Consider the following 17897-nt stretch of genomic DNA (forward strand, 5'->3'; position numbering starts at 1 on the left):
TATAATATGACACAAATATTAAAATTATATATTTAAAATTATATTATTTTTGTACTGCTATAAAAAGCACTATATATATATATATATATATATATATATATATACACCCAAAACATTCTTACACTTTCCAACAGAGGGACCAACGTATGCTACCGGGCAAAAACGTGTATTATGTTGCTGCTGTCAAATGCTTTTCGGTGGCATCCGCAACCTTGATCACTGACAAAAACGCACATTTCATTACCACATATATACAGCTTACAAAACATGTGACAACATCATGAAAACTGTAAAAAGATTAACCCAAGTGTTTAAAACCACCTATACTTTGCACAAATATATATATATGTCAGTTGCAATAAAAAGTGTAGGAGAATCACTGAAGGTCTAAGGGAACAAAAATAAATGACTCAATGTCCGCTGCTCACTTCATTGTTAAAAGCCCCTGCATTTTTTTGCCCAGTACTGCTTGGATAAGTATACATGCAGAGCCCCACGTGACATTGCACAATTCTAAATGCAAAGCGGGCCCTGAAAATTAACCAAATGATCCATAATTACCACAACTTATTTTTCGCTCACTTACAGATTAAACAATATTAATACAATGAATACTCCCAAGCAGGAAACTCACCTGATGAAATTGTCATACTGAAGTTACAACACATCATACAGCACCCATTAGCCAATGACCTGCACACTTCAAAATGTATAAATAGTCTCCATAAAAAGAGATATCAATGGATTTGTTTGCATATATCCAATCCGGCCCAAGTGGGCTTACTTTCATAAAATGATCTACCTATACCATTTAGAAAAAAGTAAAAGGGGCACCTAAGTGTAAGGTACAACAAATTAATAAAACCCAAGAAGACACATTGACACAATTTAAATGTAACACTCCTCTAGGTCCTGCAGGGCATACAGTAGTTGCTACTTATTACAGATGTGTGAGTAAGTCTTCTCGCAGTTGAGGCTGTTGGGGTTTTAGTATTGAGCTCAATAATGTATCTGGACTCCATTCTTCTAAGAGTTCTCTCCCTGTCTCATCCTCTGCTATTCACAGCTATTGCGAAGCCACAGCCACCAGAATAACATGAAAGGATTAGTTGACCTTGTTATTTACCCTAGATCCTGCCCCCTAGACATCCTGGGTCTAAAAATACATTTCGGGCCATACATGTACCTATATAATATCTATTGTAGATCTAGAAGTAGGAGTGTAGAATCATCTACACTAGCCCCCTTGTATCGTGCTGTAACCTTAATTAGTCCCAAATATCTAATAATCATAGCGGGGGATCACAATATAAATTTTGAACCCATATGTGGCTATGATATGCTCCTGGAGAAGGAGGATGAATTTTGGGACATACCTTCTGTCACCTCCAAACACTTTGTCCCAGGCTTAGTAGTGGCCATGCAGATTCTCTGCTTTATGTCTTCCAGTGGGCTGAGAGATTGCTATGGCACATCTCAGTCTGACAGGCCGGGAGCTTCCACATTTAGAAAAGGGCAGTTTTCATTGAAAGTGGACTATGTCTTGATTAAAGCCTTGATGTGGGATATGTTGGTAGATTTCAAGATAGAATCTAGGATGGAAAGCGATCATTATCCCCTTCATGCTAAAATTGTGACATGTTGGACTAGTATTTCCTGTCCTTTAACATGTTCAACTTCTACCCCAGTAATAGGGAATAATCATTGAGGAATTAAATGGCCCTCAGTTCTGGGGAATTTAGGGATCTTGACCGAGATATATAATGCATTTGTCTGCACCTCTGCCAATTTTTCAACATCTATTATAGATATGCATACTGAGCTGACAGAACCTTTGAAAATGATCTTGACCAAACCCTTAAATGTGAAAACTTTGGTTAAGACCCATAGTAGGGAAAGTAATCTATGGTATTCAAAGGAATGTCACGAAGCAAAAAAAGCCCTAGTTGATGCACTTAGCACATGAAACATGCAAGACGTATGTACCTTAAGGGGAGTGTATAAAAAGATGATCAAATCTGATAGCAGCATAGGAGGATGTAGGCGGGGGCAAATTAGTACTAGTTGCAAATAAGGGGGATACTACCTTGTTTTGGAAAATGATTGCCCACTCGAGTAGACCTTGAAGCCCACAGCCCGATTGCCATCTGAATCCAGGGGCTTGGGTTGATCATTTTACAGAGATATATGAGCAGGCCCCCATAGAACTAGTGATGCCCTCTTGTCCCCTTCAGAATAGTGCTCCCCCTGTCCTTCACTTCTCATTTGAAGACAGTAGGCTAGCAATTTCACCTAATAAACACGGCCAGGCCTGGGGTCTTGAGTTTATAAACTCAAAGAAAACTATTTGTGACCAGCTGCTAGTTAAACACATAATTATTTTGAACTTTTATTGTGATTTTAGGATTGTCTGATAATGGATTATTGACAATAGAGACTTAAAAATGACTGAAATGAAATGCTTGTATATTTGGCCAATAATAAAGTTTTATGGAACACATTTTTTTTTAAACACATTTACTACTACTCTTACTTAATGATCTTTCCACCCTATATCTCTACTAACCTAGAAACCACACCTACAAAATAATGACAATAAAGAAGCGTAGCACGATTTACATAATTAATGATCAATACATAATTAATAATTGTTACTTAATTAACTTCCCAGCACCCCACACCTAAATTAAAACTAAAATATATAACTATTACACAGTTTACATAATTTAAAATCAATTAGTCAATTATTCATTAATGATTATTTTTTATTTATTATTTAACCACCCACCCTATACTCCTACAAATCTTGTAACCCCAATGCAAATATAACCAAAATAAATCAGTATTACATAATGTTCATAATAATCAATTCAATAATTCAATAATTAACCATACATTTTTAATTGTTAATCAATTATTACTCAACTAATGTCCCACCCTATGCCCTACAAGCCCAGCAGTGTGCACCTAAAATATAACTAAAAGTATATGATCATTACCCAATTTACATAATTAATAGCAGGGAAGGTGATGTGGTGTCTGTGAGAGGTGGCTGCGGCAGAATCGTGCCTGCACTGTCAGTCATTGTCATCACGCTCCAGCGGGGACCATGACTTCAGGTGCAGGCAGTGGCATGGAGTCAGGCAGTAGCGTCGGTCCTGGAGTCGTTTGAAGTCACTGCACGTAGTTCTGCTTGGTTTTGGGCCAGCTTTCACTCTCAAGGGCCCAGAAACTGGAATCATCTGGCGAGTTAGGGTTCACAGCAAATGAACCCAGAGGCTGGTAGGTGAAGTCCTTGATGTCTCTGAGACTTCTTAACAGGAGGCAAGCTCAGTCCAAGCTCTCGGAGAAACATCACAAGCAGTATATACAGCAAAGTCCAGTCTATATCCTCTTTAAGGCAGAAGCAGAAACTGCAGGCCAGCCCAGCTCAGTAAAACACACACAGCAAAGGGGCAGTACTCCTCCTCCGGCTCTCCTTAGGAGAGGTTTCTCTTGATCCAGAAGTGTTCGTAAGTTGTGAGGTCAGCAGTCCAATACTTATACTAATTTCTGCCTTTGAAGGAAAGTCTTTGTAGTGCACAAGACCCTGCCTCTCCCTGCCCTGGTCCCAGACACACTCCGGTGGGTTGGAGACTATATAGTGTAAGGTCAGGCACAAATGCAAGTGTCAGCTCCTCCCTCCACTCTAGCCCAGGAAGACCCATCAGGATATGCAGGACACACCTCAGTACCCTTTGTGTCACTTTCTAGAAAGAATTCAAAACCAGCCCAACTGTCACTCTGATCCAGATGTGGATTCAGCAGCCAAGCAGAGGCACAGAATGGTTAAGCAATAAAATGCCCATTCTCCTAAAATGCCATTTTCAAACAAACAATCTAAAATACAACTTTACCAAAAGATTTTAAGTATTTTTGAATTTTGAATTCAGAGAACCCAAACTCCACATCGCTACCTGTTCCCAATGGGAAACCTCACTCAAAAGATATTTAAAGGCAGTCCTCATGTTAACCTATCAGAGGGATTGGTCTTGCAATAGTGGAAAACGTATTTGGTAGTATTTCATGTAAGAGACACCCGCACATGTCCTACCTTTAAAATACTGCACCCTGCCCATGAGGCGACCTAGGGCCTACCTTAGGGGTCACTTATATGTCATAAAATGGAAGGTTTGGGCCTGGCAAGTAGGTAAGCTTGCCAGATCAAATTGGCAGCGCAAAATTGTACACACAGACACTGCAGTGGCAGGTCTGAGACATGTTTACAGGGCTGCTTATGTGGGCGGCACAATCAGTGCTGCAGGCCCACCAGTAGCATTTGATTTACAGGTCCTTGGCACCTCTAGTGCACTTTACTGGGGACATATTAGTAAACCAAATATGCCAGTCATGGATTAACTATTCACAAATACAACTTAGACATAGAGCACATGCACTTTAGCACTGGTTAGCTGTGGTAAAGTTCCCTAAATCCAACGCAAACAGGTCAGAAAAAAATAGGAGGAAGGAGGCAAAACGTTTGGGGATGACCAACAATATATATATATATATATATATATCTATATATATATATATATATAGTTATATATCTATTTTGTTTCATATATATCTTTTCAAAGTTGTTCAAAACTTTTCAAACACATGTTGTTCATGTATGAGAATAATGTGGGTGGCTCATAGGGAAAGATACGTTCTAAGCCTTTGTCCTTAATGAAACACTCATGTCCCTTGCACTGGCTTATACAGTCTGTTAAGCTTTGTTTGCCAAGGGGTCAACTGAAAAAAATGGTTTTGCATATAAAGCATCCAGATGCAGAAAACCATTAAAAAGGCCAAAGAGGAAAATAATGGGAGTGCCACACTTGAATGGAGGCCTAGGGGAATCTACTGAGTTGATGCACATTTATGAGTAGTAGTAATGAGAGGCAAGGAGGATGATGATTAACTCTCCACTGACACTGATCTGGACAAGTAGAAAAAGAAGCATTCTTCATATGAACTTGAGGGATGGGATCTCTGTGAACATGTGACTATGGGATCTGATCACAAGCCTATATTCAGTAGGACAACTAGAAAATGTAGTCTGAAAACATATTTTAAGTCCAACAATCTCAAAACAAGCATCTCCTGCAGACACTTCCATTTCAATACAAGCTTCAACCATTGTCACTTAAAAATTGACTAAGCAGTGTGATTGGCCTCTATGTGAGGATTGACCTCAAAGGAGAGTAAGCTCCAAGAAGCAGATTTAGCTTGAGAAGATGATCAACAGCACCAGGGAATGGCTTGGTCTCAAAAACAGGTTTAAGCCTAGTTGGGAAGAAAGAAATCCATGGGATGATCACTTCTACTCTATGACTAACTTCGAAAAGAGGATTAGACTAAAGAGGAAATTCAACACTGAAATAAGGGTGGATCACAGCAATATGTGGGAGATCAATCCATTATAAGGGGTTGACTCCGAAAACAGGAAAAAAACCTTCAATGTCTCATACTTCACAAACTCCCAAAGAAAAATGGAAAACAGAATGTAAAGGGAGAATCCACTGAAATCCTGAAACAGAGCACATTGTGTCAGAAATTCCTTCATCACAATAACAACTGTAGAAGAAGAGGAAATTAAATTTCAAGTTAGCCATTTCAGCCATTAGCTATTTCAGAGGATCTCAGACACTTTATTAAAAAAGGCTATGAAGGTAGCTTTGGGAATTTCTAAGCCTTAGATACCTTTAGATCTGCTTAAAGATTCTGAACAGGAGCTAGATCAAGATGCTTAGCAGAAGGAATAACATGAGGGTGGGGAGCAAGATGATGCTTAGAAGGATTCCCAGGTAGAATTTGAATATGAAGATTTAGCTATCCAGTTAAGTCTCCGCCGATGAAGCTTAAACCTACCATTTCATGATGCACAAAACAGCATTCTAAATTGGCTGCTCCAGCAGAACAAGCACAAAAACACATCTTGAAAAAAAACGTTTTCAAGAACTCAACAAAGCAACTTCTTGTTACACAAAAGAAAACCCCTCAGACGAACAACTAAGAATTTCAAAAATATATATTCCTACTAATGATCATGTGTAACCAGCCTCACTGTTGAGGTTCCCAGTTTAACTGCTTACAAGGAAACTAACCAACTTGATCCACATGGTAATAGCTGACAAAAAATTGCATATTTCTAAATCACAAGGGCAACTCAGTTGCATTGGCTAGAGATACAGGATGTCTTTCAGTAGTGCACCAGCTATATCATCTGTTTTTATGTTGTCAGACTAGCATTAAGGTAAGTGTTAGTAAGCATTAGAACCATGTTGAGTGGTAATGCTAGGGTTAGAGCTATGGTATGGATTATGTTTAGGGCTAGTGTTATTTTAGGGTAAAGTATAGGTAAGGATTAGGGGTAGCCGTAGCATTAGAGCTACTTTTAGGATTAGGATTAGGGCTGTTGTTAAATTTAGAGCTCAAATTAGAACCAGGAATAAGGCTAGAGTTAGATCTAGAGCTATGGTTAGTGTTAGAACTAATGTTAGGGCTGGTTGTGCGTACCTCGTATACACTTATATTGTCTACACATATATTGTACACATAGGTAATATAATTGTAGAAAAGGTATAAAACTATACATTGCTCTGACTGAATGTCAATGTATATTTTGTGTGATGTTTTGAATACAATATACTTACAGTACAATATTGTTGTACTATATATGTAGTAACATACAAGCCTACCAAGATATACCTGAGGTACACAGAACAAGCACTGGCAAAGCCAATATGTTTGACACCGTCTGCTGAGTTTTTGTTTTTGGCAATGCCTATTTTGTTTGTAGATTCAAGAAGGGCTGTTGGCCAAAAATCTGCACTCACCTAATAAATAATGATTGTGTTTTGGTTAGAGGATATCCAATCTAGGTAAAAGCCATTTCACGTAGTTAGTAATAAACTTGACAATACTAGGGCTGCATAATTAAACAGAAATACGATTAATCAACTGTTTAATGTGATAAGCACTGTAATACTACAAGATAGTTTTTAGTACAACAGATTCTGAGTGCCAAAACATTAAAAGAGTGCCTCCTTTAATATTGATCAGGTGTCAATCAACAGTTCACAGATTCTCCGTGATAAGCCAACACAGGATTCAGCCTGTGAGATTGCTCATAGGCCTAGGACTTTCTCAAGGCTCATGATGAGTTTGTAGAGTTTGCAAATGCAGAGTCATTCAGAACCCATTGATTCAATAGTCAATAATAAATAGGTTAATCCACAATGTATTGATAATTGCTTGTGTGAGGTAATTACTTACTTTACCAGAATTGGTCTGATCCATTATGGTTCAAAGCAATTGTGAAGTGTTGAGTCTTGCGGAGATCAAATTAAATTATTGTTGGCATTGAATGGTGTTCATCGATGCCAGAAGGTTACGCACCTATAAGTCGAAACTCAAGTGAGGTCTGTGGCTATTCAGTGCAGTTCTGTACAATTTTTTTTTAATCTTTTAATTGATGTGGAGAACTTAGTGTCGCATACATCTGAGCATCGAACGCTGCTCGTTATTACCTATAATACTTAATCCAAATAATGTGAAACTTAGAGTGAGAGGGAGGAAGAAAAGTGAGAGAAGAAGTTAGAGCTATGCGTCCAGCAGTGTGGGTTAACGTATTGGGAGATCCCAGTGAGGGTGACCAATCCTAGGATAATTATCAGTGCTGTTCTGTAAAATATGAGCATCAGGTTAACACTGTTATCGTTAGTCTAATGGGACCACATCTTCACTCCAGACTATATTGTAATATGCTCCTCCTGTGACTGAAACTGGCCGCAAAGGATGAGCTCACTCCTTACAGCAATGTATTGAATTGCCACAGACCTCACTTGGAAATAGACTTTTAGGTGCGTAACCTTCTTGCATCAATAACCCCAGTGAATGGCAACAGCCCGTTTGGCCCACCCACACAAGCTGACTACCGTTGCTATCAGAAGATGTATGTGAACACTGAGTGGTAGCAAATGTACGGATCCTGGCAGATTCCAGAACATTCCATCACAAAAATGTGAGGATAATGTATGTTTTTACCCCAAATTTGAGGTTTCAATGGCTTCTAAGTAGGACAACCTTGTGAGATCATTGCAGTCCTCCCCACCCCGGACTCTCGTGTTCTCTAGTGTTCAGAAATGTGTGAGTTTTGTAGGTATTCCTATGTATTGGCTGAGACAAGTCCCATAATCCCCAGCTACCCACATTGTGAAAACAGGGTGGGTTCTGTGAAACAGTTTGGCATGCCCATGTCGCATTTTCTGCCTCTGCATTTGTAAAGGCTGTGCACTAGCACCATACAAAGGGCTAGGTTACCTCCCACTGATGTCTGGAGCCAGTGCTGGAGGAGAAAGGGGCAGTCCTAGAACCGGTCAGTACTGGTTGGAATCCCTTCTCCCCCTTTTGTGAAGACTGCGCAAAATGAGTATAAGTACAGGGGTTTTACCCCACATTTTTGGAGCACTTTTGGAACTGGGACTGAACCTCTGCCAGGGAGGCTACTGGACTGCACAAAGGACTCCTCTGGACTGCCCTTCTGTTTGTTGCCCTGCTGCCTGGCTTCTGCTAGGTGGCACAAAGGACTCATCAGGATCACTTTTCTGCTTGTTGCCATGCTGACCAGCTGACCCCTATACTTGGGCTGGACTGGCACTGCTGGACTGTTGGTGGTGATCACCACTACCTGCCTATGGGGTGCTGGTCTCCCCATCTGCTGCCACCTTTCTTTGTGCCCCCAGAGAGCCACTAGGTAACCAAGCCTGTGATGAGCACTGGGTGTGTCTCCCTGCTCAGTTCCTGTGTGAGGAGCCCATTCTTTGCTGTTAGCGAGGGCCAGGCACTCTGTGATTATGGTAGACAGAGAGTGAGGAGTGCCCTAACTAATAGCAGGTTTTGGAGGCACAGGGAAGCACCTGTGGCATTGTGATTGTGGCCCCCCTCTCCTTCCGATGCTGCAGGAGTAGAGTAGAGCCGCCAACAATTTCTTTGCGAGCCTAACCGAGGCACGAGCCCTGCAATACCACTGGGGTACTGGCAAGGACCGTCTAGTGTGGATATACTGCCGCAACTCAGGCAACCTTCGTCGCTATAGGCCACCGCCCCGAAGAGAGGGAGCCCCGGGGGCATGGCAGAGTACACCACTTGGGGAAAGGGATTTGCCAGGTTCTGGGTTAGAACCGGTGAATAGCCAGCAACAGCCGGAGCCGCATGGAAGGCAGAAGCAGTGGAACTAGTACCAGCCCCCCTCCGCACATGGTCCTGAGTGGTGTGTTTCCTCCCCCCCCTCTGGAGCCGGTGGAGGCACAAGTGGGGCTGGAAGGAGGATCACAGTCTGCCTTCCATATCAACCAGCCTACACCGACCACGTAGTCTGACCACACCAACTTCAGCATACCCATCCCACACCACTGCAGAAACACCATCACTAGATCTTAATGACAGGACTGGAAAACGATCTCAGATGTGTTCTGGTCTTCTGAAGTCAGGCTCGACACAATAGCAACATCCACAAATCCATCTCTGACTGCACCACCTTTATCACAACCTATGCAGATACCCAGGATGCCCTTACAGCCAACAAAGACATGAGAACCAGACCGCAAGCAAGGTGGTACAAAGAAGAGCTCAGACTCACCAAGCACCACTGCAAGCAATTTGAACACAGATGGAGACAAAATCAGAACCACACTTACAAGAGCATCTACACATCCACACTCAGACGCTACCATTAGCAAATCAGAGCCACCAAACGCATCAATAGCGCCAAGGAAATCTTTGCCATAGTGAAAGATTTTACTTCTTCGCTAGCAAGCTCCAACTGCATAACGCCTCTCATGACCTCTGTACCCAGCTGTCCCTGTTCTTCAGCAACACAACACATTTTGCAAAATGCCCTATGAACAACATGCTGGTATGCTGGTGTTAATTTCAGAATTACATAGATTTCCTTCAAACCAATTTTTCACTCTTTATATTTTACCACATGAATTGCTCTGAACTCTGTACACAATGAATAACCATTGTAAGATGGAGCTCAGTTTGTGGCTATGGCAACCTTGTGGTGCAGACACCTACAAACGATATATATCCCTATGACCGTCTAGGGGACTAATGGTATAGTGCTTTTGTAAATCGGTTATTATGACAAGAAGTTACAGATGAAACGTTACAAATAGCTGAATTATTTCTTCTCATTTTCAATATTTTTTTATTTCAACAGTTTGTTTCTTTGGTAAAATCTTTAAAGATCTATACAAATTACCCATATGTGAATTCAGAATTCTATTTGCTTTTTAGAAATGTAGAGCTTACTGGCATCACCCATGGGTTTCTTCCATGGGTTTCACACCTATTTCTATCACAAACTGAAAGTAGCTTCAAGGATACTAACTTTACCACACCAAACCTTTCAATAATGTCCTTTTTAGAGGTAAACACAGACCATTTCTTGCACAGCACTTGTTGCCCATTTTTTTGTAAAAAGACGTTGTTACCTAATTTGGCTGTTTTCCCTGCCTCTTCATGGGAATCTACAAACTCTGGGCACCTTAAGAATGCCCACGTCATTTTGAAAAAAAGGATGCAAACTTGGCAAGGTTACCTTATGTGGAAAAAATTGATAGCGCCATAAGTCGGAAGAACCCCAAATAGTAAAAAACGGACTCAGCATGGGGTTTAACAGCCCCAGCAGTTAAGGAGTTCATTCTACATATGTTTACTCCCTTTGTCCTCCAAAAAAATGTATAGTCAACTGATGTTCAAGTTTTTCAATCTCAAAGTAGATATTCAAAAATACCTCATAAACACAGAGGTAATCTGACCAGTGGAGAACAGTACAGATTAATGGGGGTCATTTAAAACCTATTGGTTATCCCACCCTCCTGCTGGGTCTTCAGATGCCCTGCCCTCTACCCTTATACCAGAGGTCTGCCCACAACATTTATGGTCTAATCAAGAGTTCGGCAGATGGTTTTCACCGTCCTCCGAACTTCCGATGGGGAGATTGCTGACACACTGGGACCCATTAAGAGTTTCCCGCTGGGCTGGCGGGCGGAAACCGAGGTTTTCTCCTGCCAGCCTAGTGCTAAACAAGCGCATTGTCTCAGGCCCGTAATTAAGCCAGAGGCAATGCTTCTGCTGCAGGGTGCACCAGCACCTTCTCAATGCTCAATGTCTGCACAGCAGACAGTGAACATTGCAATGGTGTTGGGGACCCCTGTACTGTCCATGCCAAGTGCAAAGGCAGTGCCGGGGCCCCCGTGGCCCCCTACATCTGTTCTCCAGGTAAAACCGCCATGAGAAGGCTGGCAGAGAAAGAGGTTGTAATCAGCAGGGCCGTGCGGCTGATTGCAATCTCTGTCACCTCCAGGTCGTCAGGATCATGGATCCCGGCAGTGCTGGCGGTACCCTGGGGGTCTCCTCACACCAACCTCGTAATGAGGGCCTTAGTGATCCCTACCTTTCTGGCGGGAATCTCTGCACCAAGCTAATTTAATAAATATTTGGGCCGCTCAGTATTCATTTTTTTTCATTTATTCTGAAGCAAATTCCTTGGCACAAAAGTTGTTATTTGGGATTCGGCTTCCATTACTGTGACTTGGTGGCGGTGGGCAAAGATGTTCAGTGCAAGAGGCAGATGCTAAGGTTATGCTGGGAGAAAAACCCAAGGGTTCCCCTGGCAAAATGAGAAAGGAGAACCTCAAATCTGACACTGGAGGAGCTAAAACCAGTTTATTGCGGGGACTGTGCTCTGCTAGCCTCTAAATGAAGCCCTACGTTGGGTAGGTAATTACTACCTACTTCTAATTTCAAGGGGTTCACAAAGAATGTGTCTGACTTAGATTTTCAATTTGCTTTTTGTGTTCGCAAAGGAAATGATGGCTTGAAAACTGTGATGTTTTCCACGAGTGTTTTGTTGCTCTGTACTCCACACCAGATTGTTTCTCATGTTCAAGATTACCGCAGGCGTGCCATATATATGATATATATGTTATATGTGTTTTTTCCTTGTTAGTAGGCCTTTTATCACCTACATATAATTCCTTGAAGTATCCAACACTCTTCTTTTCCTCCTCGCACCAGTATGTTGGCCCCTACAATGTGAGTAAGACGGCCCTCGCTGGTTTGACCAAGATGTTGGCATCAGAATTACTCCCGATGAATATTCGGCTGAACTCTCTGGCGCCGGGACTTACAAGAACCCAGTTCAGCTCTGGAGTGAGTATAATCAAGTCGAATTGTATTATGTCCACAAAAATAAAACATGATATATTCCTCTTTTTAAACAAATAGAAATCATGTAAACAAAACGCTGCCGAATTTTTATTTGATCGGTTCTCCGACAGATGAACACGTTCTAGGATAAAAATGACAATACCTTTACAACCAAATTGTAACAGCACACAAGCCCAAAAAATTGTTGCTTTTTTTTTTTTTTTTTTTCTTTAAAAAGCTTTTAAAATTAGCTTTGAGCCCCTCACTGTAATCCTACGGTTGAGTCAAACGGATGTAGGTTTTACAATTCTTCACAAGTCATACAACTGTGGAGAGAGGATACATATTTCTGTGTTGGCAAATGAGACACAGATCTATTTTAAAATATTCTCAGTTCGGGACATGTTTGCTATATATGCTAATGTACTTCTGGAACTTGCATAAACTGGATGTGTTTACTACATCACTATGAGTAAGCTGTCGTCCTTAACTGTGCCCCAGTACACAAGACAATCAGATATGCGCACTGGGGGGAGCTTTATGTCAATTTAATGAGACCTAGAGCAGTTCTAAGTGGTCTAGAGTGGCACACCATGTGCACCATCAGTTTGTCTGACTGTCAGCACTTACAGAGGTGGCAGTGAAATTAATGTAATAGCGAGACGCCTCTTTAGGTATCACCAGGGTGGGAAAGATATCTACTGGTATTAGAAGGTTCCTTTAAGCTAGGGGTTTCCTCCTGCCTTTTGCTGGTCCATTACTCTTTGGTAGGGCAATTCCCACTGGGTAGCTGGGTTGAGCAGCAGCCTTTGTGTTTGTGCTCATGTTTTGGGTAGTTTGTGGCAGGAGACTCCTAGCTCTACCTCGCACTCCTGTTCACCCTTCCTAACAATGACCTTGGTGGGACCAGCCTGAGTGGAATAAGCGAAAGGACAGGACTGCATAGAAGAAAATTCAGAAGTAAGAGTTGCATATATTATTGCATTCAGTAAGTTAAGGATGGGGCAGAACTTCCAGGTAGTGTACCAAGACTGCTTTTTCTGATTCCAGAAATCCTAACCAATGAAAAATTGTGAGCTACAGGGACTCCTGTTGCCATGCTTGGGACCAGTACCATAGGGTCTGCAATCAACTGATTGTCAGGAGAAGCTGCCTGTACCCTGCTTCCAGGAGCAAGGTTAGCCGATGTCTCAGGATTGACATTGAAGAAGCTCTTGCATGAGGAAGACTCTGCTAGGAAAGAGAGGGGCCACTAAGGAGATGAGGTGGGTGGGCTCAAAGAGGTCCACTACTGCCTCTAGGAAGGGCCTGCACCATTCTGTGGGGGTGAAGCCCAAGGATCCTTAAATGACCTCGGAGTGGAATTGAACCCCATGGATCAGTATTACTAATGAACCTGTAGTCATCTGATCTCCCGAATTAAAAAGTATCAAGAAATCGTGCATAGAATCTTTTCTCTTCTGCACGTTGATATTTATTCTGTCACATTCCTAAGTTTTGTTGAAATAGACAACAGACTCTGAGTTGTTTACGGAGGAGTTATTAAGCCCTTCGCTGCCAGGCCTTTCCCCCCTCAGGTGCCAGGCCTTTTTTTGGCTATTTGTGGCAGGGCGCTCTTAGGCCCTCATAACTTTTTGTCCACATAAGCTACCCACACCAAATTTGTGTCCCTTCTTTCCTACATCCTAGGAATTCTAGAGACACCCAGACTTTGTGGGCTCACCTGAAGGAGACCAAGAAATTAGCCAAAATACAGTGAAAAGTTTGTTTAAATAAAAAATGGGAAAAAAGGGCTGCAGAAGAGGGCTTGTGGTTTTTCCCTGAAATTGGCATCAACAAAGGGTTTACACTGCTAAAATCACCAGATTCCCAGCTTTCAGAGATAGGCAGACTTGAATCAGAAAACCCAATTTTTCAACACAATTTTGGCATTTTACTGGGACATACGCCATTTTTACGATTTTTTGTGCTTTCCGCCTCCTTCCAGTCAGTGACAGAAATGGGTGTGAAACCAATGCTGGATCCCAGAAACCTAAACATTTCTGAAAAGTAGACAAAATTCTGAATTCAGCAATGGGTAATTTGTACAGATCCTACAAGGGTTTCCTACAGAAAATAACAACTGAAATAAACAAAATATTGAAATTGAGGTGAAAAAAACAGCCATTTTTCTCTACGTTTTACTCTGTAACTTTTTCCTGCAATGTCAGATTTTTATAAGCAATATACCGTTATGTCTGCTGGACTCTTCTGGTTGCGGGGATATATAGGGCTTGTAGGTTAATCAAGAACCCTAGGTACCCAGAGCCAATAAATGAGCTACACCTTGCAGTGGGTTTTCATTCTATACCGGGTATACAGCAATTCATTTGCTGAAATATAAAGAGTGAAAAATAGGTATCAAGAAAACCTTTGTATTTTAAAATGGGCACAGGATAAGGTGTTGAGAAGCAGTGGTTATTTGCACATCTCTGAATTCTGGGGTGCCCATACTAGCATATGAATTACAGGGCATTTCTCAAATAGACATCTTTTTTACACTCTGTCTTCTATTTGGAAGGACAAAATCTATAGAAAGACAAGGGGCAATAACACTTGTTTTGTTATTCTACGTTCCCCCGAGTTTCACAATAAAAATGGTACCTCACTTATGTGGGTAGGCCTAGCGCCCGCAACAGGGAATGCCCCAAAACACAACGTGGACACATCACATTTTCCCAAAGAAAACAGAGGTGTGTTTTTTGCAAAGTGCCTACCTGTGGTTTTTGGCCTCTAGCTCAGCCGGCACCTAGGGAAACCTACCAAACCTGTGCATTTTTTAAAACTAGAGACCTAGGGGAATCCATGACGGGGTGACCTGTGGGGCTCTCACCAGGTTCTGTTACCCAGAATCCTTTGCAAACCTCAAAATTTGGCTAAAAGAACCCTTTTTCCTCACATTTTGGTGACAGAAAGTTCTGGAATCTGAGAGGAGCCACAAATTTCCTTCCACCCAGCGTTCCCCCAAGTCTCCTGATAAAAATAATACCTCACTTGTGTGGGTAGGCTTAGCGCCCGCAACAGGGAATGCCCCAAAACACAACGTGGACACATCACATTTTCCCAAAGAAAACAGAGGTGTTTTTTGCAAAGTCCCTACCTGTGGATTTTGGCCTCTAGCTCAGCCAGCACCTAGGGAAACCTACCAAACCTATGCCTTTTTGAAAACTAAAGACCTAGGGAAATCCAAGATGGGGGTGACTTGTGGGGCTCTCACCAGGTTCTGTTACCAAGAATCCTTTGCAAACCTCAAAATCTGGTAAAAAAAACTCTTTTTCCTCACATTTCGGTGACGGAAAGTTCTGGAATCTGAGAGGAGCCACAAATTTTCTTTCACCCAGCATTCCCCCAAGTCTCCCAATAAAAATGGTACCTCACTTGTGTGGGTAGACCTAGTGCCCACAACAGGGAATGCCCCAAAACACAACGACGACACATCACATTTTCCCAAAGAAAACAGAGGTGTTTTTTGCAAAGTGCCTACCTGTGGTTTTTGGCCTCTAGCTCAGCCGGCACCTAGGGAAACCTACCAAACTTGTGCATTTTTGAAAACTAGAGACATAGGGGAATCCATGACGGTGTGACCTGTGGGGCTCCCACCAGGTTCTGTTACCCAGAATCCTTTGCAAACCTCAAAATTTGGCTAAAAGAACACTTTTTCCTCACATTTTGGTGACAGAAAGTTCTGGAATCTGAGAGGAGCCACAAATTTCCTTCCACCCAGCATTCCCCCAAGTCTCCTGATAAAAATGATACCTCACTTGTGTGGGTAGGCCTAGCGCCTGCAACAGGGAATGCCCCAAAACACAACGTGGATACATCAAAATTATCAATTCGAAAACTACCTGTTTTTGCTGGGGGGGGGGCACCTGCGATTTTGGTCCTGGGCTCAGCAGCCATCTAGGAAAACCAAACCCAGACATTTCTGAAAACTAGACACCCGAGGGAGTCAAGGGAGGTGTGACTTGCGTGGATCCCCCAATGTTTTCTTACCCAGAATCCTCGGCAAACCTCACATTAAGCTAAAAAATCACATTTTTCCCACATTTCTGTGTGGGACCACCACACCGGGACAAAGTTACTACCACCCAACGTTCTCCTCAGTCTCCCGGTAAAAATGATACCTCACTTGTGTAGGTGGGCCAAGTGTTTGTGACAAGGAAGAGCAGAAAACACATCGAAATTGAGGGGGAACCAAAGTGGGTCCATAAGGGCAGTTTGGAAAAAAACATTTTTAGGCTGACAAGTGCAGCAGAAATTTTATCAGTATAGATGAGACAATGCTGGGTGGTAGGAATTTTGTGGATTCCTGCAGATTTCGGAAGGTTCCATCACAAAAATGTGGGAAAAATGTGTGGTTTCCAGCAAAGTTGCACGTTTGCAGGGCATTGTGGGTAAGGAAATGGTACGGGGTGCATGTGAAGCACACCACCCTGGAATCAACTAGATGTTTAGTTTTCAGATGTGTCTAGGTCTTGTGGATTTTTCTACATGGCAGCGTCCCAAAGTAAAAAAATGTGCAGCCCTCACCATTCCAAGTGGGACGATTTTGAGAGTTACCAAGCTCTCATGGCCCAAAGTTAAAACAAAAACCAAAAATAATCAAATGTCCTCTTGCTTGTCATGGGATACGATGTTTTAGTGTGCGGGGGAGGGCTGAAAGACTGTTAGCCCCTTCAGTTTGGGTGGGGGCATAACCAGGCCCATACTGGTTGGAACCATCACCCCACTATTTTCTTTTATTTTTTTTATTCCCTGGCATCTAGTAGACTTTCTGTCCCCGGGGGTGTGAATCATGAGTAATTGCCCCATCTGCCCACTGGTGGGCAGAACAACTTTGGCCCCATTTATTTGGGGTGGTGGTATGGCCATATCCCCAACTTCTTATTTTGAAAAATAAATCTTCCCTGGTCTCTGGTGGGCTTTCTGCCCCCCCCTACCCCCCACCCCCCTAGGGGGCACATGGGCCTTCCAAAAATAGGCCAATCTGCCCCCAAGGGGGGCAGTTATGGCCAACAATAATGTGTCCCCATGGGGAGCGACTCTTGCCCAAGGAGCTGCCCCCCCAACAAAACACACACATACACACATACACCAATCCATGGTGTCTAGAGGTTTCTGCCCCCTTTGGGGACAGATTGGTCTGACAAAAATAGACTGATCTGCCCCCAAGGGGGGCAGAAATGTCCTAAATACAATTTGCCCCCCCAAGGGAGCCACTCTTGTCTAAGGGGTCGTTCCCCATACATAAAAACATAAAATAAATAAAAAAATATATATTCCTGGTGTGTAGAGGTTTGTGCCTCCCCTGTGGGCAGATACTCCTAATTACAATAGGCCGATCTGCCTCCAGGGAGGCAGAAAAGGCCTAAAAATAGTTTGCCCCCCCCCTGGGGAGAGGCCCTGTGATTTTCTGCCCCCCCCCCCGGGGCAAATCGGCCTAATAATTTTAGGCTGATCTACCCCCAGGGGCAGAAATTTCCTAAAAATCATTTGCCCCACCCCGGGGAGCGGCCCTTGCCCAAGGGGCCGTGCCCCTTATGCGTAAGTGCGAAAAAAAAAAATATCCCTGGTTGCTAGTGGTTTCTGCTCCCAGGGGGGGTAGAAATGGC

General features: G+C 42.6%; 1 protein-coding gene across 1 annotated transcript in view; it reads left to right on the forward strand.

Annotated features, from left to right (window-relative positions):
- LOC138266552 (dehydrogenase/reductase SDR family member 4-like) overlaps positions 1–17897 on the forward strand; it is a 208403-nt gene that overhangs the window by 146830 nt on the left and 43676 nt on the right. Inside the window, exon 8 of the mRNA XM_069215404.1 lies at positions 12115–12249. Within this exon, the coding sequence (XP_069071505.1) occupies positions 12115–12249 (135 nt within the window). The remainder of the gene's footprint in view (positions 1–12114; positions 12250–17897) is intronic.

Source organism: Pleurodeles waltl, chromosome 11, assembly GCF_031143425.1.
Source record: "Pleurodeles waltl isolate 20211129_DDA chromosome 11, aPleWal1.hap1.20221129, whole genome shotgun sequence".
NCBI lineage: Eukaryota > Metazoa > Chordata > Amphibia > Caudata > Salamandridae > Pleurodeles > Pleurodeles waltl.